General features: G+C 43.2%; 1 protein-coding gene across 1 annotated transcript in view; it reads left to right on the forward strand.

Moving 5' to 3' along the window:
* The window catches only part of PRKCE (protein kinase C epsilon), a 315,710-nt gene that overhangs the window by 268,049 nt on the left and 23,230 nt on the right, over window positions 1–24,431 (forward strand). The window contains exons 11-13 of the mRNA XM_080998138.1: window positions 8,501–8,655; window positions 19,665–19,803; window positions 21,024–21,212. Coding sequence (XP_080854264.1) covers window positions 8,501–8,655; window positions 19,665–19,803; window positions 21,024–21,212 — 483 coding nt within the window. The remainder of the gene's footprint in view (window positions 1–8,500; window positions 8,656–19,664; window positions 19,804–21,023; window positions 21,213–24,431) is intronic.

Raw genomic sequence — 24,431 nt, forward strand, 5'->3', positions numbered from 1 at the left:
TGCTTCAGCGCCACCACTACACATGGCCAGATGGTGGAATTGCAGTTACAGCTCAGCAGGGGTCAGGTGTGCGGAGGAGCCAATAGGGTCCTGCCCACTTCTGAGCAAGGCTTGGCTCCACTGCCTGAGCAATTTGCTACTAAGGTACAGGCTGGGGTGCCCTTGACTGCTTGGCCACACTTACTTTCCTGCTGACCGACTGCATTGATTGTTTGATGGCTTGCCTGGTATGCAAAGTATTGCCAGCACGGTGTGAGGCAGGGGTTGCCAATGTGATGTTGCTAGACTACGGTCCTCCTTTTCCCTGAACATTGGCCATGCTGGTTTGGAGCTGTTGTCCAGTAACACCTGAAGGCTGCCATGTTGGTTATCCCTGGTGTAGTGGTTAGAAGCCAACGGCCATAGCTCAGTGGTAGATTGTCTGCCTTGCAAGCAGAAAGTCACAGGTTCAATCCCTGGAAACTCTGGTTAGGGTTGGGAGAGACTCCCTACCTGAATTCCTGGAGAGCTGCTGCCAGCCAGGGTAGGCAATGCAGAGGTGGACCAATGGTCTGACACATCATAAGGTCCCTTCCTATGTTCCTATGTTAGGGTTGGACTATAGCTGGGAAGACGCTTCTTTGTATCCCCGCTCAGCTGTGAAACTCACTGGGTGACCTCGGGCCAGCTGCACATTCAGAGCCAAACCTACTTCATAATAATAATAATAATAATAATAATAATAATAATAATAATAATTTATACCCTGCCCTCCCCAGCCAAGGCTGGGCTCAGGGCGGCTAACACCAGGAATAAAAACAATTGATTAAAATACAACTTAAAAACAAGATTAAAGTACAACATTAAAATGCAGCCTCTTTTCAGTAGAAACTCAAATCAAAAACTTTTTTGGGGATGAAAACGTCAAATCTTCACCAAGGCCAACTATCCAGACTGGTCCTACGTGGGCCAGAAAAAAAGCCAGGGAAGTCCCCAAATAGGAGTTCCATCACAGAAGGAGAAAGGAAAGAGGGGAGGGGATCAAGTTGATTCCAAGCCAAAGGCCAGGCGGAACAACTGTGTCTTACGGGCCCTGCGGAAAGAAATCAGATCCTGCAGGGCCCTGGTCTCATGAGGCAGAGCGTTCCACCAGGCCGGAGCCAGTGTTGAAAAGGCCCTGGCTCTGGTTGAGGCTAATCTGACTTCCTTAGGGCCCGGGACCTCTAGGGTGTTGCTATTTATGAACCTTAAGATCCTCTGTGGGGCATACCGGAAGAGGTGGTCCCGTAGGTATGAGGGTCCTAGGCTTGTTGCAAGGATAAAAAGAGAGGGAGAACCATGGCAGTTATCTTTAGTCCCTGTGAACGCCCCTTTGAAATGCGCTGCGTCATGACCTAGGATCAGTCCCATTGAGGCTTTCCCTCCCAGGAATGCCACCAGCAACTAACAGCATCCATGGTGCTGCACAAGGAAGTTGCAATGTAATTTTTTCTGTAAGAAAAGAAAGTAAAGAAAACCCTTGACGCCTCACCTTTAAAGATAAGGCTATGTTCTCTGAAGTTCTTTGAGTACACTCTCCAGAGATCCATCCTGCTTGAAGTTATGTCCCACTTTGAAGAAAGGTTTTAAAAAGAAATTGAAAGAGAAATATCCAGCCGCCACAACTTTAAATGCTGATGATCCCCCCCTTTTTTTTTCTCAAGGGATGAACGGTCCTACAAAAGTGGGGCAGGATATTCAGCCCAGCCTTCACCTGGGGTGGTGTTCAGTAGGCAGTGTAAAAGCTTCAGCTGCCCGGGCCTTTCATTCTCCACAGTTCAGAAATGCTTCTATTTTCCTAAACAATTGTGATATGTTTTAGCCTTTGAAGAAATACTGCAACTTACCGGAATGGTTTCCAAGAGGGAGGAGGGTTGGAGATCTATTGACACAGTGAACTCAAGTTTTAAGGACTTGTTGGCATCGGGAAAGATTTCTTCACACCCATTTATATGAGAAACATTAAACAAGGGAAAAATGCCACTTGGGGAATGCTGATAAGTCTTATCTGCTTGTGAATTCTAGTTATGGAGGGGTGTGTGTAGGATGCCTTTCCTGGTTCGGGGGTTTTGAACTGTGGGCCAGGGTAGTTCTTCGCGTCGGGGGCTGGCGGTGACAATGTTGCTTGCCTGACGCACAGCACGGACACACGTCTCAGATTTGAAAGTGGGAAACACATTGCGTGATTGATTCCTGCTCCATGGTGTTTCAGCTATCAAGCTGTCTTCACATGGCTGACAGGCCGCCCAGCTCTCAGAAACGTACTTGAGAGTCTCGCTTGGGTTTCTAGCTATCCCTGCACATGCCCTCTTGCTCGCCACTAAGTGTGTTTTTCGTCACAACCGTAATCTAATACAGCGTTATTAAATTAAAAAGTGGAAAAACAAATAAACAAAAGGAAGGGCAGCTTACGTTCTGTTAGAATTCAGGGGGAGGTGGGAAGGGAAGGATATTCTTTATGCAGACGGGCAGTGAACGTTTCTCAGGCTGAAAACAATGCATGAAAGACATTACCTTTTTGTCTGGTATTTATGTGAAGTTTCATTAGCCCATTGATGGTATCTCTGCGTGTGTAAACAGAGAAGGGTTGGTGGACAGTCTTGGGGGAAAGCAAAACCAATTGGCACGGATATTTATTCCTCCTTGCAGGAAGCGGTTGGCCATCACTCATAAATTCTCCTTAGGAGTGCCCATCTCCATTCTTGGTGGTTTACATTTAGGGAGTCCTGGAAGCAATGATAATGTGTTCCACGCTTTTCTCATGGGTGAGGAGGTGGTCATGCTAGGGGCAATCCGCCCATTTCCATTCCTTGTCAGTTTTGCAATCCCATTTCTTGTGGGTTAAAAAAATTAATAAGGTGGGAATCACTTTTAAATGACACACACTTTCCCCTAAAGTATGCATTTTGTATGCATTCTCCCCTTAAAGTACAGTGGTACCTCGGGTTAAGAACTTAATTCGTTCTGGAGGTCCGTTCTTAACCTGAAACTGTTCTTAACCTGAAGCACCACTTTAGCTAATGGGGCCTCCCGCTGCCGCCGCACCATTTCTGTTCTCATCCTGAAGCAAAGTTTTTAACCCGAGGTACTATTTCTGGGTTAGCGGAGTCTGTAACCTGAGGCGTCTGTAACCTGAAGCATCTGTAACTAGAGGTACCACTGTACAGTTTTCAGTGCATTGTATGCTTTTAATACATTTTCCTTAATACGCATTTTTAACGTAACTTCGCATAAAATGTGCATTTTGTGTACTCCACACAAACACACACACACACCCTCCCTCCCAGATGAAACTGTCCGGTGAATTCATAGAAGTGTGTAATTCAATTGACAGCTTCATTCTAATTCACGTATCATTGCAAGACTAGAGAATTCGGCCAGTTCACTTTAAGATGCAGACTGAGTAAATTTCTCCTCAATCCCTAGCAGATCTATAAGGAGGCCACAACCACTGATGGTTTCAAGAAAGGGCAATGCATCCACAAAGGCGATTCTCCATAGAGCCTGATAGAGACCTTTTAACTCCCCATCTGCAATAGCTCATTCGGAGGATAGCAGGAGACTCTTAATCTCAGGGTTGTGGGTTTGAGCCCCAAGTTGGGTAAAAGGTTCCTGCATTTCAGGGCTGTTGGACTAGATGACCCTTATGGTCCCTTCCAACTCTGCAAAGCTGTGATTCTAAGAACTGTTGAGGGAATTATATATATATATATATATATATATATATATATATAGGCTTTGTTTGCATGGGGAAGCCCGTTACCTCTCATGTGGTGAAATTTAGTGGTTCGGCTCTTTCCCACAGTGACGCACGCAGGCTACTTGCGCTCAGAGTATCAGTCACTGTACATCTGGGCCCTATGTGGAATAGATCTTCCAGATTGCACCATGCGAGCATTGACAGACTCCCCTGTTCTCAGTCATGGCTTGGCATTATGCAAAGTCAGAGGGCTGCGCTGAACCCTGTGGGGAATCCCTGTCGTCCCTTGGCAGACAACTTGATACATATGGGAAGGGTTGGATTCTGCTGTTAGTTGAGCAGCCAGCGGGTGCCTCTCTCAGCCAAAGCACAACCATTGACTAAAAATTGTTTGCAATATCCCTGTGTGGATTATTAAACAGCATAGAAGTGAATGCACAAAATGGCGTCTCCTATCCTTTCCTCCCACTTTCTTTCTATTCTTTCTGTGTGTGTGTGTGTGTGTGTGTGTGTGTGTGTGTGTGTTGATTTTTACATAAAATTTCCACAAATCATATAACATATTTTCTTATCTTATACAATATTTTGGACTTCCATCAACCGCATCTGAAGATTTTTCAGTCTTTATCACTTAATCTGCATTTCATTAATTTCACTATTACTTTTAATAGTCCTTCACTAATAATTCTCTTCATACTTTCCTCTGCAATATTTCGCATAGTCCTCCTTACAAAACTTCTTGCAATCCTACCAGGGTAATCTGTTGATTACAATTGCTTTTCAAATAATTCACCCTTTCCTCCCACTTTCATGCCGATTGGAACTTGTGCACTGATGGTCAAAAAAGTAAGACACATTGCATGTAGACTCCGAATGTGAGGGACTGCAAAACTGGCATATTGGGGGGGGGGGGGGGGCGGATTGGGAGATCACATTATCCGGTCATTCCACATCAAATCAATGCAAAAAACAAGGGTTTCGTCACCCAACATCTCAGCTTTTGATGAAACTTGGTGCACACCCTTCCCTTATGGTTGCAAGAAACCCCCTTAATTTTTTTCCCTCTATCTCAAATGGTTTTCATTTTATAGTACTTCAAAATTTCATGAAATCTGCGTCGCCTGTCCGTCTTGAGACCCTCGGCACATGTACATTTTATTCTTTTTCTCCATAACCAATGATCAGATCTCTTTGAAATTTTACACAGAGCTCAATAAGAGGATGAGAATTTCAGGAAAAATTACACCAGCACTCAAAAGATTTTATAAATGCCTAAAAAAATATATAAATGTACTTTTTGGTGGAAAACCTAGGTTTAGAAAACCTCAATTTTCAGCATATGGGTATGATGGAATCCAAAGTTTTGATGTTGGAAATTATTGCAAAAACATGCTCTTTCTCGACAAAGAATGAAATTTATGGGGTTTTTATTCCTTGTAACAAAAATGTTACATTTTTTGGATATCTTGGGGGCGGAATGGCTGCTGGGTACAACTTTCCTACAATCCATAGCTGTAATAGAAAAATTAATGAAACAAAGTTGTTCATCATAAAAATTAACATAATATTGGTTATTATAATTCCCCCCCCCCCCCGAAAGTGCATACTTGTTTTAATTTGGGGATATTTGAATTTGAAGTTATGAAAATTGGCTAGAACCTCTGTGCTGCAGAGTGTGTCCCCTGGCCTGCACATGTTCTGATGGATGCAGGATGGTGGGAATGAGGCCAGCAGGTGTGGTTGGGGAAGAGCCACATCTCAGTGGTAGAGCACCTGCTTTGCATGCAGAAGGTTGAATCCACAACATCTCCAGGCAGGGTTGAGAATGTACCCTGTTCGAGGCCCTGGAGAGCCACTGAGCTCCTGGGCCAACTCTGGGTAAGGCAACTTTCTTACTACCCAGTTTGTCTGCAGATGACTTAACCATGTTTGTTTGTGTGGTCGCTTGGATGTGACATATTTCATTTGTGTACTGTATTGATGAAGACCTCCCCATAACATACGTCCAAGTATCATTTAAGTTCAAAATGATGGTTATTTTTTAACGCCACACCGTAAAGCAGTCCTGGGAACTCCTGAATTGCATAACCCACGATAAGAGGAAAGTTCACAAACAGAAGAATTGCAGATTAATCCCCCTTTTGGCAAGTCTGAAATGAGAACAAGAAAATGTTCTCTGTAAAGCCAATGCACCCTGATAAGTAATTATTTTTGTTTAAAACTGTTTTCCTTCTGTTTTTGGTTTTTGTGGGGTTTTTTACTGTCACATTACAACCGGCTATTTTAAAGTCAAGGAGACAAAAAGGTTTGGGTTGGAAATGGCCTGGAAAACCTGTCTGTTGTCGTTGCTACCAAGCCAAATCAGGCCTTTACTGTGAGCCTCTCAGCCTTGTTTTGTGGCCCAGAGGGGCTTGATGACCATCCCGAGTTTTTCAGCAGTGCCAGGCAGACAGTAGAAGCTGGAGGGTTAATACTGAGCCTCTGAGGAGTTACATTCAGCTTGCTGGATCACAAGTGGTACAGGCGTGGTCTGTAGTGATAGTGATTGGCTGAACTGCCCTGACATCAAAGAGGTGTAGATTCTAGGGCTGCCTTTGGCTGAGCTGCTGGTATCCTACTGATGGGCAAGGCTGGCCTGTAGGGACTAGGGAAGGAGGAGTCAAGAGGACTAGGAAAAGAGCAGCCATAGGTATAAGAAGACAGCCAACTCATGGACGCAAGGAGAAGATGAAGGTTGGGATGCTGAGAGGAGCAGAGGCAAGAGCAAACGTGTAGAAAATGGGCAGAAGAGGAAAAGTGTGTCTGCTGCCCAGAAAGCCTGATTTTTTTTCACGCTGGTTTTAAATAGTTATCCAAATCTCTGGCAGTAGGCCTTGCTAGTCCATTATAAAATTGTCTCATTATCAACCATGGCCTATATCATGGGTAGGCAAACTAAGGCCCGGGGGACAGATCCGGCACAACCACCTTCTAAATCTGGCTCGCGGGCGGTCCGGGAATCAGCGTGTTTTTACATGAGTAGAATGTGTCCTTTTGTTTAAAATGCATCTCTGGGTTATTTGTGGGGCATAGGAATTTGTTCATTTTTAATTTTTTTTCAAAATATAATCCGGCCCCCCACAAGGTCTGAGGGACAGTGGACCTTGCTGAAAAAGTTTGCTGACCCCTGGCCTATATGCTTCCATGACTTAGGCTCCACTTATCTGCTGGCTGGCTATATTCATCCCAACCTCCTCCTCACCATTCTTCCCAGATATCTTGACACTGGCCCTGATCCAGTTGGTGGGGGGGCTCTGATGTGCTCGCTGTCCGGAACTCTACCGCCCAGAAGGGAAGTCCTGTTTACTTCCGCTGAGCACTCTTAGGCCATAACCTTGTGGCTCTAATTCTGTAGTCCAAGGAAAATGCCCATGAATGCACAGAGCAATTCCCTCCTCCCCTGAGCGAGGGTGGGAAGCCCCTGCATGCTCAGGGCTCTGGGCTGCACCCCTGGACTTCAGCCCTGCAACTAGCGATCATTCGTGCTTTTAATCCTTGGACTTTAAGGGTTCTTTCACAACTACCTCTGAGACATGGGTAGGCAAACGAAGGCCTGGGGCCCAGATCCAGCCCAATCGTCTTCTAAATCCAGCCCACTGACAGTCCAGGAATCAGCGTGTTTTTACATGAGTAGAATGTGTCCTTTTATTTAAAGTGCACCTCTGTGTTATTTGTGGGGCCTGCCTGGTGTTTTTACATGAGTAGAATGTGTGCTTTTATTTAAAATGCATCTCTGGGCTATTTGTGGGGCATAGGAATTCGTTCATATATTTTTTCAAATTATAGTCCGGCCCCCCACAAGGTCTGAGGGACGGTGGACCGGCCCCCTGCTGAAAAAGTTCGCTGACCCCCTGAGTCTAAGAGTTCCCTTCTTAGACTCCAAATGCATAGAAAACAGAGTCGTTTTAAAAATGAGTATATTCTTTGGTCAGTGCTTTTTCATGTCCAAGGTCACCCAATGAGCTTCATGGTTGAGTAAGGAACCAGGCAAATGTCTGAGGCTTTAAAGGACCAGTTGGAATCCTATTGGTTTGCCCCTTTTGTCACCTGATTGTTGCTTATTTATAATACGCAGTACCACCCCTCTGGTGGTGCCTGAGAGCAGCACAGACTAGCATGTGCCTCTTCTGGAGGGCTGCCATAGTGGTGCAGAGAGGAAAGAACCTGCCTTTGACTTTCAGACTCCCTGGTTCCAGACTCCTCCCTCCATCCCACAGAACCTTGCTGTGTCTGCTTAAAAGGCTCTCCGTAAATGAGAATTTAAAGTGGCTTTTCTATCTGTTCTTGGGTTTTATGGGTATGAAACCCTGACCCATTCCACCATTGTGGGAGGGTGGGGAATCTGCTTGTTTTGGCTTGTGAACACTCCCCTATGACTCATGGCAACCGTCTTCACATGAATTACTTTTCGTGGTGGAAGGAAACACCACGTGATTACGGGAGGCTTCAGCAAAAGTTCCTGGTAAATTGTACAGCTGGTAAATTGGATCTTTCAAAAATGAACAATAAATGCAGCAATTCTAAAGTAATACCCATCGTTTTTCCAAGTACTTTTTTGGGTCCTGTGATTTGCTGTTGCTCGTTAACTAAACCCATACATTCAACTTGCTTAAAACGTGCAGGTTTTCCTTTCTTTCGTTTCTGGATGCAGATCCTAATTTCCTAATGTGCCATGTACGTACAGCTGCGTCTTTGTGCGGCTGGAAGCAATCGGCTAAATAGCACTATTTTCGTGAATTTCAGGACCGCCTCTTTTTCGTCATGGAATATGTCAATGGAGGAGACCTAATGTTTCAGATCCAGCGCTCGCGCAAATTTGACGAGCCCCGCTCCCGCTTCTATGCAGCAGAAGTCACATCGGCCCTCATGTTTCTCCACCAACATGGCGTCATCTACAGGTACTTTCTTTGCGGGTCTGGAATAAAGAATTCTTAAGGCTCTTGGTTTGATTTTGGCTGAGGGCCAATGTCTCTTAGCAACCGGATTGGCTGTTTTGTTTCTGCTTGCTTACACAGAACTTTTTTTCTTTCTCTTTTGGGGGGGATGCAGGGGGCGGGGGAGGGGAGGCTGTTTATCATTCCGAATGTTAACATCTGAATCGTCCCTGCAGCCATCGCCAGCTGTGGGTGCCAGTTTTGTATTATAAGACAAGCAGTGCTTCTTCTAAAAGCTTGGCACGCTGTGGCTCAGAGTTGACTTTGGTTCTCGGATCAGCGCAATCTCTTCAGTTTCCCCCCTTCTGCCATGGATTTCCTCTCGTTTCTGAACTCCCTGCCACTTCCTGAGTTTGTTTGTCCTAGTTGTCTCCAGCCTGACAGATATGGGATAATCGTTTTTGCGAGGCTTTGTACATGATGCCCTTTCCTCTTCACTAGGAGGGCGAGGGCTTGGCCGCTAACGGGAAGCACCTCTTTTTGCAGGCAACTTGAATTTCACATCTTACCGCCTCGGATCACCACCTGAACAATAGCAAAGGCCGAGTTGCTAATCTTTCGCTATGCCACGAAGAATGCTTTCCGGGGATAAATATTTATTATTAGAAACAGGGAGCCACTTGAGAAAGTTTTACCTACTATCTCTGTGTTTATTAAGGACTTTATCTTGTCGTTTCACCCTTCCTCTCCTTCTTTTCCCTTAAAAAAAGAAAAGCAACATACAAAAATTGGCAGCTTTTAACAACTTCAGATAAATCTTGGCAGGCGTGAGGGAAGTTGGCCGCAGGTTCATGTTTCTTCCATGAAGTACTCGAAGGGTTCAGTCCACAAAGCACTATTCACACTTTACATAGCAAAGGGGTTTGCTGCAGATACACCCGTGAGCAGAGTGGCGGGTGCTGGAATGCATGAAGCAGAAACAGTAGTGTGGGGTGCGTGTTCATAAGCACGCAATAATCTGCACTGCACATGGCTAAGAGAGAGGGTTTTCAAACCCAAATGACATGCTCCTTGCAGTCATCTGTAACATTCCACCAACTTACTCTTTTCTAATGAAAAGCACCTATTAGAGTCCCTATAGCTTTTCTCCTGAATGGAGAAAAGCTGTTGGGGAGGGGGAATTTTGAGCAGGAAAATAAGGGGTTAAGCACACATCCCTATCCCAAATCGGTCCTCCATTTAGGATTCTAGCCTCCTCCTGGCCAATCAATAATAATAATAATAATAATAATAATAATAATGGTGTTCTCCAGCTAAGTAATGCATATGCTGGAGGAAAGTTTCCATGAAAATGCACGCATTTGTGAAAATTGCATACAGAAATTCATTACTGCAGAGGGAATTGCATATATATTAGGGGAAAATGCATACAAATGTATACAATAAATTCACACTAAAAGGCTGGTGAATTTTTGTGAGTATCCAAATGTGAAGAACTGGACATAAGATGAAATAACGAAGGAACTGACAGATCTGCCCATCCCTAGCCACAAGCCACACCGGTCTTTTCTATGCGACTGTGGTGCTGCTGACCTTGGGTGTCCAGTTTTATCCTCATTTCACCCACAGTTCAAAGGGTTGGTTCATTTTTGGCCTTGACCAAAGGGCTCCACCTCTGAGTTCATGTCACCTTTTGGCTGGCACCGTCTCAGGTCTTGCATTCTTCTTAGTTAAAACACGAAATCAAATGCGAGAGTGGCCTTATCTGATCCCCACGATGAAAACAAAAGTCACATTCTCAGTTCACATAAATATTTTCATAAAAAGATACATTGTTATATCAAAGCCCATCCTGTCGCAGTGTACCACCCATTGCTTTCTTGCGCTGCCTGTGGAGCTCTCCTTTTGTTTTGTTTTTTTGTTAGCTCCCTAAGTCTCTGCCCGGCTGCAGAAGGCATGAACTGAAGGCTCTATATTGGTATCTGGCATAGCATGATCGAGGTCTAAGGCAGGCAGAACATTTCCCAGTTTCTAAACCACTTTAGAAAAATTGGGAGTGCCTTGCAGGCTCTCACGCTCTATTCTCTCCCTCCTCCTCCTCCTCCTCCTCCTCTCATTGCAAATTCCTTTCCAACATTAATCACCGTGCAGCATTACACTTGCACCAGTGCTAACACTAATCATCATTTGCTTCATCATTTAGGAATCTCCTTTTACATATGTGTCTCCTGCACAACCTATTCCAACGTTAGAAGGAGCGCTAGGCAATATCCCCTCTTTTAAAAAATCATTCAGATACTGATACAGTGGTACCTCAGGTTACATACGCTTCAGGTTACATACACTTTAGGTTACATACGCTTCAGGTTACAGACTCTGCTAACCCAGAAATAGTGCTTCAGGTTAAGAACTTTGCTTCAGGATGAGAACAGAAATCGTGCTCCGGCGGCGCGGCGCCAGCAGGAGGCCCCATTAGCTAAAGTGGTACCTCAGGTTAAGTACAGTTTCAGGTTAAGAACGGACCTCCGGAACGAATTAAGTACTTAACCTGAGGTACCACTGTACTGTTTAGATGTACAGCTTCTACAACTGAAGATTTGCATACATATCACAAAACAACTAAAATGGCTTTTAAAACTGAACAGAAGAAATTACTAAATATAGTTTTAAAAATCAACATCTTTAAGGCAAATACCTTTTCTTTCAGCTGGAAAATGCATGTTGGAACAAAAGTGTCTTCAATTGTTTTCTGGAAAATACAGATAATGGGCACCTGTCGTATTTTGACAGGAACGCTGTTCCACAGAAGAGGGGCAGCCACAGTGGAAGCCCTGCTCCAACGAACTCCAGAGCACCAAATCATTTGGCATCATTTGTGATGTCTGGCGATTGACAGGTGGGTGGAAACCGCACCCCCGTCTGTGAAATTTGGCCTGTGAGGCAGATCATGATAAAAGGCTCCCCACCCCTGCACTGTAATCATGACCAATGCTGAAAACATAAAGGATGGGGAATTCAGACATGTTGACTAAACCATGGTTTGGGCACTACATCTGAACTAGCCTAGATGGCATTTGAACTAGAGTTTTCCCAGCTCACAGAACCTAGCTCCTACTGAGCTAAAGGCTTATTGGAAAGGTGAAAATAATTTCACTGGAAGAACGTGAAGCATTTCTAATCATGAATGGTCACCTATACAACGTAAGCAGAGCCTTGACCTTAGCAGTGGGATAGTGGGATAGGCCTTTTGTTATCATGAGAAAGAGAGAGACAGTCAGAAACCAGCCAAAAAGCATGCCAAGTTTACATTCCTGAGGGGGCAGCCGTTTTCCTGCAAAGTTTGTAGGAAGGGGACCAAGGCTTTCTGTCAGATAACAACAGCAAACTAAAGCCGCAGAGAGGAAGTATGGAAACAGCATTTATCTTCTGTTTAAATTGTCCATTATTTTAGATTCTTTAGTTCTACTTTACTAAAAAGGGCAAGGTGGGGGGGACCACACAAGCTTGTACTATCTTGCTGGGTTGAAACATATAGAGTTACGGAAATTATATCCTGCTCTTGAGCCAAAAAAAGGAGAAGCTCCCAGAGTAGTTTGCAGATCTGTGCAAACTAGGGGCAGAGCCTGCCCTGAGGCTTGCCATCTAAAAGACACAGCACAAAAGGAGAGTAGATTGGGAGGGAAGAGGAAATAAGGAAACACAGAAATAAGTTCTTAGGTATGAGTTTGACTACTGACCAGCGGGGTTAGAAATGTTTAAGGAGAGGGGGAGACAAAAGTAGCTAGTTTCTCAGCTGTTGACAAAGTGTCCCTCTTTAAAAAATACATATATTAGGGCAGGCATAGGCAAACTCAGCCCTCCAGATATTTTGGGACTACAACTCCCATCATCCCTAACCACTGGTCCTGTTAGCTAGGATGGTGGGAGTTGTAGTCCCAAAACATCTGGAGGGCTGAGTTTGCCTATGCCTGTGTCAGGGGAAGGTGTTATTATATTAGTGAAAATAACATACAAATATGCTTTGTATTGGGGAAAATAGTTTGCTGAAATTAAGATTGGAAAAATGAGTACCTGTGAGAACGAAAACGGAAGATTCTTCAATCCCAATGTGTACTCAGCCTCAATCCCAAGTTCCTCATGAAGCCACAGGCCCTGCCCATCCCACCAAGCAAGCAAATTGAAATGTCCACTTGCAGACTTCTTGGCTCCACATTACAGCTGCTTAGAGTTCCCCAGCCCTTCCTTACATTCGAGCAAGATCCATCTTGATTAAGGCTCAGTTGCGGGACATGGTGTTGTGTGAATGAAAGATCATGGTAGAGATCTGAGTATAATGAGGATTAAGAGGCCATTATAGCAGATTGCTTTAGGTAACTACATACTGAAACAGTCATTTTAGTGTGAAGTGGTCTTCTGCTGCCTAAACCCCTGGTTCAGCATGTGTTTGGAATTGTTTTAAAAGCCATTATTCATCCATTAAACTGTATAATTTTCACTAGCTGCTGTTTAGTCAATAGACCATAAAATTGCCCTTTCAAGGCCTTTGGTATCAGGTAAATACATAACTGAGGAGTATTCTAAACAGAATCTAAACAATTGGCTATGGACCTCTGAACTCTCCTTGGCAGCTTGGGAGCTAGGAATGAAGGCGATTTCAGTTTTGAACTGATTTCTAGACATAATTTGGCAGTTCCAACCCAGCTGAGCTTTGCCTCTTGAATTGAGCACTTACACATTATTAGGTGCGTGTTTCTAAGGCCTGACTTACAAAAAATGTGCAAAAAAGTGCAAAAAACACATGTATTATGCATGTTAAAGAACCAAGCCCAATGTGGTACTCTGTTTCTGCATTATGCAAGTGTTAGTATTATTTTTATGCAGTTTAATGTATTACTTTACACATCTGTTTATGTGCTGCTTGTTTTAGGAATCCTGGAGTATATATGAATGCAATATTATATGCATAATAATGCATCTCATATATGAGAATTCTTCATATTTTTAGTGGAACCATTAAAAATATATATGCATATACGAGATCAAGGAACGTATATATACCAGTATAATGTGCAAGAACTGCTAGCATTTGTAGCAGAACTAGTTTTTTTAAAATAAAAAAACGCTCACTGTCAAGATCAAAGTGCAAGACAGGAATTATTTAAAAATCTGTGCCAATAAGAACAACATCAAGATCTTCAGAAAAGTCTTAATCTTACCATTCAGAAGTCATCAATTGACACTCTCAAATCTAACCTCCTGAGAGGTACCATTTGGCCTGAGTTGCCATTCCAGAACAAAAATGGAGTCTGGAGAGAGCAATGGCCTTTGACTCCTGAGCTCTATATTTTCAGAACCCATCCTATATTTTGTGATTGCATATATCATCACCATCATTTGTATACTGCCCTTCATCTGAAAATCTAAGGTAGTTCACAGCATATAAGTACAGTCAAAAAATACAGAGTACAAACCAAAAACAATAACCCCACCACCACCATGTTTTAATTGCAAGTTTTAAAATGGTTTTTAATGTTGGCTTTTAAATTGTTGCCATCCACCATTGGAACTTAGGCTGGAGGGTAGGTAATAAGTAGTAGTAGTATTAGGCTCCCAGGTAGGTAATAAGTAGTAGTAGTAGTAGTAGTAGTAGTAGCAGCAGCAGCAGCAGCAGTAGTATTGGGCTCCCAGCACCTACCTTCAAAGTAACCTCCTAGTTAACTAGTCACTAAGGAAGACCATAGATGGGACTGGCTGCAAGAAGAGAGACTTCTTTCAGAACATTTGTTCCCATGTGATGTTGTCCTCTACTCTGTTTCTAGACTACAATTGGTGGGCATCAGTAGCTGTTTTTGAGCCATTGCTAAACATTTCTCTTACCACGTTTGAAGTCTACAAGCATTGGGATGGTGACTTGTTTCAACGAGGATGTAAAATGCTTTTGTCCCTCTATTCTCTGCGAAGATCTCCAGATCTTCCCGGTTGTGAGGAGAGTGTTAAACTAGTGGCTGAAGGCCCCAATTTTGATCAGAGAAGCAGCAGTAGTGGAAGGGTCTTTAATGCTTTCCATCCATGATATTTTTTTTCCAGTCAGTGTCCTTCCCTCCGCTCATACTGCTGCTTTTAACTGCACAGGAAGAAAAACTACAACTACATGCATTTCCCCAAAATGGTAATAATAGCAACTTGTAAGGGGCATTTAGATTGGGAGAATGGTGAGGGTTCTGCAAACCTTGTCTCCCAGCACCCAGTAAAAGCCAGAGATCCCCGTAGCTGCTTTAAATGATAAGAAAGAAAGCTAATTAGGGAAACATACTTGATACATCATTTCAAACAAACATAAATTCCATAAATAATACAAACGCCTGTTGTTATATAACAGTACTGTAAAATCTGTATTAATTTGCCCGTGGAAAGACTTCCCATTACAGAGTCCTCCTAAAGTCTATCCTTCTGCAATGGAAACTTGTTGAGGATGGAGGGATGTTGTACAGCTGAAAGCTACTTACTTCTCCCCTTCAAGTACACCCTTGAGAACACAGCTGAGAAATCTATCCTTAAAAAAAGAGAAGTTAATCCTGTCTTCCTCTGGGATATTCACAGAATACCAACAGATACCTACCAAACGCTGGGAATTTTTAATTTGTGGAACTTGACCCACCTTAACCTTGTGTGCTTGGAATTTTCAAACATGGGGGAAAGGATTGGTTTGCTGGCTGGCGCCGTCACACAGAGATTTTGCTCTCTTGGGGACCTCGATATATAATCTGAAGCAGGAACTAGACACAGGGGGAGTGTAACCCTATCAGTTCTGATGGGCTACTCAGCAACGTCTGATACCTTCTACCATGTGACCCTTATGGTGGGCTGTAAGCCACACTTTTGTAGTGGGTCCAGTATTTCATGGAAGAGTTGTTTGAGAAGGTGGCATTGGTTAATTCCTATCAACCCACCCTTAAGGTTACCCCTAGGTAGAATTCCATTTGATATTTCTTAAATAACATGAGCAATGTGTATGCAGTAGGTTATAATATTTGTGTGATGTTTTAGATATATGCTGCTCATGAAGTCCTCTTCAGGTCTGGCAAGATGACCAATGATGAGCAATCTTGTTTTATTTCTGTCGGTTATGAAATTTGGGTCACCTTGCCAAAATCCTGGATCATTTCTGCGTTTCAGAGAAAAAAAGCAGTCCCGATTATCTCATCACAATTACCTAACCACAAATGTTTTTCTAAAGAAGTTCCTTGGAAGTCCCATCGCTTACAAGTGCTAAACTGGACTTAAGAAAAGCAGATTCTCATGGTAAAATCAAATCTGGAAAAATGTGGGTTGGGTAGATCCACCTAGCATCAACACTGTGAGCTGAGAAGGGTCCATCTGAGTGCTCTGACATGGTTTGAAAATACTGGGAAGAGCAACCAATCTGCTCATGAAAGTTTTTCAGTAGCACAGTAACTTTTCAGTTGGTACCGTGTTTCTAAATTGAGCTTGTGGCCAGCTTCAGTGAAACCCCCTCAAGTTGCATCACACAGCATTAATTCTCTTGAATCTGCACCAATGCAGTTGTGATGTAGGGCCTAACTCCTAAATGATTAATAAATAATTCCTAGATTCAGATGGGTTTCATTTTGGCACCCCTCCTCTGTTTATTGTTGTTGTTGTTTCTCTGTTTGCCACCCATCTGACCGAGTTGCCCCACCCACTCTGGGCAGCTGCCAACAAAATATAAAAACATCATAAAACATCAAGCATTAAAAGCTTCAGGTGTCTTCTAAAAGTCATATGGTTGTTTATCAGTTTGTCATCTGATGGGAGGGTGGGCACGAATACTGAGAAGGCCCTCTGCCTCATTCCCTGTAACTTCACTTCTCGCAGTGAGGGAACTGCTAGAAGACCCTTGGAGCTGGACCTCAGTGTCCAGGCTGAATGATGGGGGTGAAGATGCTCCTTCCACATATACAGGACTGAGGCCATTTAGGGCTTTAAAGGTCAGCACCAACACTTGGACTTATGCTTGGGAGCCAGTGTAGATCCTCTTTATTAAATAAGAACACCAATGTTTCACACATGTACAGTGCCATCTATTCTTAAAATTAGTGGCCATGTTATATCTTGTGTGTTTTTTAGAGTAATTGAATAAGATGGGGGATTATTTCAATACTTTTTCTTTTTCCAGTGTGAGTGGGGGGAGAGGCAAACGTGGGCAAAGGAACTGGATACTCCAGTCTCCCTAGATAATCTTGCTCCTGAAAACCAGTTTCATTAGTCTTCAATTCATTTGCAAGACACCCTAACCTGACATTTTATCCATACCTGAACTTGAAAGCACCTGAGCAAAATAAGCAATGTGCTGTTTGATAAGTCAAATTCACCTCGTCAGTTGATACAAATGCAAAACCTAACAACAATATTTGGCCCCTGAGAACACGATGACCTTGTTTTTCAAGCATTCAACCGTCATTCTTCATCTGACTAAAATGTAAGAGTGTCATAGCATCCTTTCAGCATCTTTCAACATGTGGCTTTCTTTCCAGGTAAAGCTTGCTAGCGGTTTTGCATGGAAGGATTAAGACCATGCATAGTAAAAAGCTTTAATTTACACCTCACTGCCTCTATTCTAAAGTGTTTATTTTATCTGTTTTATAAAAATTGCATAACAGCTTACCGTCATAATATTTTTCTGGTTAGTAAAAAAGGACAAGTCACATTCTTTCTTTTAAGGGCAAAGCTTGGAGAAAGGAATCTTATACGGATTTAAACTCAGCAGGCTTGCTGGGACAGAGGGGCTACCAAAGGAAGAATTTGGTACAAAGCAGGCTAACTTGAAATCTAGAAATGCAATTTGATTAGAAATGCACCAAGAAGTCATCCCACATGGCAGCATCCCATGCATTTGGTAGAAAATTTGGATTCATATAATTTGTATTATTTGGGTTTGTGTGTTTTTTAACATTTTTTTTGTAAGCCACTCTGAAAACTTGAACGGAGAGTTCAGGCACAAATCTTAAAAATAAAATAATACATTACCAAAAATTGTAGATGCATCCCTATTGCAGCTTCATATACGTGCAATATTAGAGGAAGCTGGGCATATGAAACAATATAATTGAATAATTGAATGTATTGTTGAAAATATGAAAAAAAAATGCATTACATCGGGGAAAATTGGTTGCAAAAATATGTACATTAGTCAAAACTGCATATAAAAATGTGTTTATTAGAAGAAATTCACACTAAATGGCTGATATTTTTTTTAAATTGCTGCAAAAATGTGGAGGACCAAATTTATGATTGGAAAGAAGAGAAACTGGGAGATCTAAAATTGGCAAAGCCTTCCATCCCTATCCTGAAGCTCATGCCCAGTTCCATAAGCCACAGTTTAGGAGGCCAGGAAAGGTTGTCCAAACCAGGCCAGTATCAATGTGTGTGAATGCCTGTTTCTGTGTGAGAGAAAGCGTGCATGTGAGAGAGGGCATCAATCTACCCATATTTTTGGCTCGCTTACACTTGGCAGAACCGTTCCCTGCCAGAAATGGTTTCTCACTACCAACCAATATCAAGGTTACTGTATAGGCCTCTCCTCAGCCCTACTTGCACATTCTTTATGTGGTGATAGGTATTTGAGGCCTAGCTCATTCTGTTCTTTCCCTGCCCCAACCCACACCAAAAAGAAAATGTACAGCACTCAGCAATTTAAATTGACTGAATGCTCCAGTTGCGAGATACCAGCAAACTGGTTTTGAAGAAATACAGCCTAATGCATCACTGTTTCATTCTCACAAGCCAGGGGTTTTCCTGGTCAAGCTGTTTGTTTTCAACAGAATTCGCCTTCCCTAGTTTTGGGCTGACCCCTCTTTTGGTCTCCAAGCTAAGACCACCAAAAAAGAAAAAGAAACAGAGACTTAATGGATAGTAGTCCTCTAAATTACCCAGCATTATATCTTTGAGAAAGGTCTGATTTAAAGGCAGATCGTCATTAGTAAAGTGAAACCCGTAAAAGGAAAGATGGATGTGTTCCTGAGCCCAGCAGTTGTTAACTAAGAGAGTCAGTTAGTAAGAAAGTTGGCTGTTCCTTTTGAGCAGGTTCCAAGAAGCTCTGTTCCTAACCCCATACCTCATTAAAGTCTAATCCTGTAAGGTGTTAACAGATTTTTTTTCCTTTTCACCCAAATTAGCATGGGATTGAGGGACGGGGTAGGGTTTTTCCAGCGGTGATAAGGATCCTTTAGGGTATTTTTTGCAAGGACATTGCCATAAGCAGAGTCCCAATTTACCCTGATCACGCTGCTCACTTGAGAATTGGGCTCCGTTTAGCGTGGTGTGGCCTCTGGGAGTTTGCCCAGAAGTGACCCATGAGCTGCTGAAGGTGATTCCCCACTCACGATCTAAATGAGAATAAACTATCCTGAGTTTTCTAAACAATGAAAGAAACTTGACTTCTGCTAAGGTGGAATATGTCAATTTGCATTTCTTAGAATTGATCTGATGTGTAGAGATCTTTCCTATTCTAATTAATCCAAGAGGGTTCTGGAAGCTTCTCTGTGTGAAAGAAACAAGCAGAAGGTTCATGATGCTTGGGTTATTCCTTCAGAGAAGCTGAGTACAGCTGGTTTAAACTGGTTCTGTTATCTTCTGTCAAGGTCATGCTGACTATAATAGTAAGGCCAGAAGGAGCCTTGGTTTCACTTTCTCTTTCTATCTCGCTTCCTTCCGGGGTGGTGTTCTGTACATAGTATGCTTAGTGTTACGGTTTAGACTTATTATAAGTTATTGTAAGTTTAAGTTAAGTCTGCTGCAACTGGATTTCTTTTGGACAGTGCCAATCCTGAATGTATTGGATTTGTGACCATTATGCTCATTTGCCTTCAGTAGCAGTAAAGCTCTGCTGGATGAAATATAATTGCCTCTGGTCTATTTTTGGGAATCCTGCAACGTGTTTTTACTCTGCTAACTATACGTCGGAGTTCTGCTCTGGATCAATATTGAGTAGAATTTCATGACAGAATGACCCTCCTTCTTCTTTGTTATTCAAGGGACCTGAAACTGGACAATATTCTTCTGGATGCAGAAGGTCACTGCAAATTGGCTGACTTTGGGATGTGTAAGGAAGGAATCTTGAATGGAGTAACGACTACTACCTTTTGTGGAACGCCAGACTACATAGCTCCAGAGGTATCGCAGTTCATGCCTAAAAGTATGGGGAAGTGTCTTCCATAATGCTGGCTTGAGCACAAAGGATCAGTTTGCCCAGTCCCCTCCATGCAACCATTTTGAGGTTTCTGCATGTTGGTGACTGGGAGAACAGTTTCACAGAAACCTGGGGTCACACTTGCCATCAGCCATGATGGGATTGCAGCCCTTCCAATGACTTCTGTGACACGTTGTCAGAGCACCTGCGATTGTAGGCACCGGTACAATGCCAGGTACATGTTTACTTCTAGCTGACGCAGGAATATCTCTGTGCCGTCATTAGCCAGAGAATGAGCATGTGGAGATAACTGGTCAGTTGCACCACGTAGATAAGCCATCTCAAAGAACGTAATATATGCTCTTTTTTATTAAAAAAAAGGAAAAAGAAAGAAATTGATTTTTCTATTATACCAGGAACAGAATGCTTGTAAACTGTAATTCCATCGTTTAACTCTTTTCCTTATCAAGTGTCATGGAATATAACTTCATCCTGCTACTTTGGGATGGGTGGGAAATGTGGAAAATGAGATAAGCATGTCCACACCGTATCTCAAGGGCATTGTTGGAGGCTGACCCAGGGGGCCTAAGACCCAGGCCATTTGTGCCAGGCCACAATTACCCTACATTGTTCTTATTACAGATTGTGCCCCACTAAAAGAGGCCACAAGTTCTATAAACCCTGCAAATTAAGGGCTAAAACCCTGGGTGAAAAAGGAAACACTTTGTCTGGTGCCTAAAATAGATAAAAAGTTGGTGCAAGCCTCCCTAGAAGAGCATCCATTCTCTCCATTTCTGGAAACTTAAAAAAGTGTTTGTTTTTAACTTTGCAGCGCACCCAGCCATCCTGTAAGCAACGCACAGTTGTTGGTGAGCCCCAGTCATTCACCATCTTCATATGGGCAGAGGCATATATAAATATTAATTAGCATGTGCCAATATTATGCAAATGTTGTCATGGGACTGGGTGCCACGCCTTTGAAATACTGTGCGATGCGACTGACGAAGCTCCTTTTACCTGCCAGTGTTCAAGCCCAAGGCTCCACCTTGTTATACATGTGCACAAATAGAGTATTGCTTTCATTGAAAAGATAATGGTATATGTCGTGTTCCCAATGGGCCTTCGACTTCACAGTTGTTCTAAGGGGCAGCGTGACTCTCTCAGGTTCTCAACGCATTTCTTTCTTTCCCCATTTCCGTAACAGATTCTTCAGGAATTGGAATATGGTCCCTCGGTCGATTGGTGGGCGCTGGGTGTCCTCATGTACGAAATGATGGCTGGCCAACCCCCCTTCGAAGCTGACAATGAAGACGACCTCTTTGAATCCATCTTGCATGATGATGTGCTATATCCAGTTTGGCTTAGCAAAGAAGCTGTTAGCATTTTGAAAGCTGTAAGAGACTGTCCCTTTCTCCCCTCCCCTCTCCCCCCTGCTCTTCCTTATTAAATTTGACTCCCCTTCCCTTTTCACTACAGCAGTTTAAGAGCAGCCACCACTGGGAGTTCAACTGCAGTTCAGAGTGCTACTGTCCGTATAAGGGGGTCTGGAATGAATTATGTTTCTTGTGGGAAAGGGACAAAATGTTTGTGTTCTTTGTGGCTGTATGCTGCATCAATGTATGCACTTGAGAATCATGTTTCAGGGAAAAGGAAAACACAAGCAGACTAAATGGCCTTATCAGGCTGACATTGCCAACTGCACATGTCTTGCTACGGTAGGGGAAGGGTTATGTAATTAAAGAAACTCAGCCAGCAGGTTTGCTTTGGGCCCTGATCCAAAACACTGGAACGCACTGGCATATGGATCCTAGCCACATTGACTTGGAAATAAGTCCTGTTGATTTCAGTGGGACTTAACTCCCAAGAAAGCCTGCATAGGATTGTGTATCTGTGCAAAATTCATTTAATTTCAAGATAATAATCTATTATTATTATTATTATTATTATTATTATTATTATTAATATATATTTATATACCACCCTTCATCAAAAGATCTCAGGGTGGGTCACAAGATAAAACTTCAAGATAAAAGCGCAAAGTTAAACCAGAAGCAACAAACCAAAATAATAATAATAATAATAATAATAATAATAATAATAATGTGTTGCACCCCACCTATCTAACTGGGTTGCCCCAGTCACTCTGGGTAGCTTCCAACAGAATATAAACAACACAAGATGCAACAGACATTGAGAGCTTCCCGATACAATTAAAGATAGCTAAACTACTGTTTTTCCACCAAACAGCTTCTCCAGGTCTATCATTCATTCTGAGTGTTGAGTACCAACAGGTTCCTACAACGAGCCCTGCAGGTCAGACACCAAATCCCTGCTGTGGCTGCTCGTCAAAAAAGTGCAGGCATTTTAAGCTGGAAATACCAGCACACACTGGGTTCTAGGAAGGAACAAACCCCAAGCACCCCAGTCCTGTGCAACTGGGTCTCTAGAACCCCAACCTTTCCCTTTGCTTCTGTCTCAGCTGTTCGACTCCTTTCTTCCCTGTTTCTCATCGCCTCTGCTCCAAGTACTTGGGCATCTGGACCTGGAATGCTAACAGCCTGCTGCTGTCCATGTCTTGCATGCCATACCTTAGGCCACAAAGCTGCTAACCATTTTCTTTAAAAAAAAAGTTGCGACAAGAAATGCAGACAAATTTTGACCCCAAATGAAGCAACGCTGCTTCAAAGAGAAGTTTCAGCTCCCCTTGTGGAGCCCACCAAAGAGACTTCCATCCATCCAATCACTGGCATAAAAACTTCCCATGCAATTGGAGCATGGCAAACTATTGGCAAACATTATGCTTGTTGCATAGAATGTTGCCCGCCCCTTGAGGAACCTTGGATGACCTAAATAGGGGGCTGAACCATTTGAAGTTTCCATAACTCCCACTTATTTCATGGGGATCTGGAAAAACCCGGTCCTATGGGTGGCATTCACTGTTGCACTGTTACTAACATTCGCTCTGCGCAAGCATTTTTGCTTGTCAGATGGAGTGATGCCTCCCCTTCTCCCCACCCACTGAACCGATTTCAGGGGGCGCTGTAGTTGTGGGAGGGTGAGAGAAAGTCCTTTTGCACAAGTGGAAGTCCTTGCACAGGGCTTCGACTAACAGGATGTGCTAAGTGAAACCCAGAACCGAAAGAGTTGCATCTTGCAGAACACATATGAAGGATTCTGGCCTTTTGCATTTAGCTGTCCCCACCCCACACCCCAAGAAAAAAAATTAGTTTTAGGCTTAGCTTTGTGTTTGAAACTTGTGTTCTTCGTCTTGTACTTTAACGGCATGCAGTTAACAGAGGAGCAGGAAGAACAGAGGAAATGAAGGGGCGTCTATGTACTTGACTGCCGAAAATTAGCAAGGGATTAGCTTTGGAACGCTTTGTTTCCTCGCATTGTACTGTTAGACATGCGTTTTGTTCGTCAGGCACTGTAAATCAGAGTCTTATTAAGTCGTTGAAAAGCATTTCTTTTAGCAGCTTTTGCAGAATGGACCTTGCTTTCTATTCAGCTGATTTTCTATGCAGTTTATTTCTGTTTTCCAGAAACGTTTTATAATCTCAGCAACCCCAGATGCTTTGAAATCAAAAACTATGAGAACCTGGAATTTAATTTCTCCAAACCCAAACTAAAATCCTTGTTGGCAGAGATCCCATTTTGCAGCAGAGGCTTCTTGACACAGCCCTAAAGTTATTTTTAAAAATGTTTAAATATCTTGTGACTTCTGGGAATTCAAACTCTTTTTTGCTTTTGTTTTTCCTAAGGCTTAGGCTTGCTTCCCTTCAAAATGAGAATAATATGAGGAAGGTGAAGCCACAGCTTTATATCTGCTGCATGCAGAATATCCCAGGCTCAAACCCCAGCAACTCTGGTTGAACAGGAGTGGGGAACCCCTGGCTCTCCAGATGGGTGTTTGGCTCCAACTCCCCTCAGCCCCAGCCAGCATGGCCAGTGGTCAGGAATGATGGGATTTGTGGTCTTAACAACATCTGTAGAGTCTCAGGTTCCCCATGCCTGGGATAAAGGATCCAACGCAGTAGAGCTGGGATCAATATATCCACCTGAGACCTTAGAAAGCTGCTGCCAATCAGAATAGACAGGGACTAGCTTATTTATGGAAGGGATGCGGGTGGCGCTGTGGGTTAAATCACAGAGCCTAGGACTTGCCGATCAGAAGGTTGGCGGTTCGAATCCCCGCGTTGGGGTGAGCTCCCGTTGCTCGGTCCCTGCTCCTGCCAACCTAGCAGTTCGAAAGCACATCAAAGTGCAAGTAGATAAATAGGTACCACTCCGGCGGGAAGGTAAACGATGTTTCCGTACGCTGCTCTAGTTCGTCAGAAGCGGCTTAGTCATGCTGGCCACATGACCCTGAAGCTGTACGCCGGCTCCCTTAGCCAATAAAGCGAGATGAGTGCCGCAACCCCAGAGTCGGTCACGACTGGACCTAATGGCCAGGGGTCCCTTTACCTTTACCTAGCTTATTTATGTATCAGTTGTTGTTGATGATGATGATGACGATGATGATGATGAAAAGTCTTGCCCTGAGTTAGATGAGCCAGTGGCCTGATTTGGTAAAAAGTTGTTTCCTATGTTCCTAAAATGAAGACCTTACAAT

Source organism: Podarcis pityusensis (assembly GCF_964106645.2).
Source record: "Podarcis pityusensis genome assembly, chromosome: 3".
NCBI lineage: Eukaryota > Metazoa > Chordata > Lepidosauria > Squamata > Lacertidae > Podarcis > Podarcis pityusensis.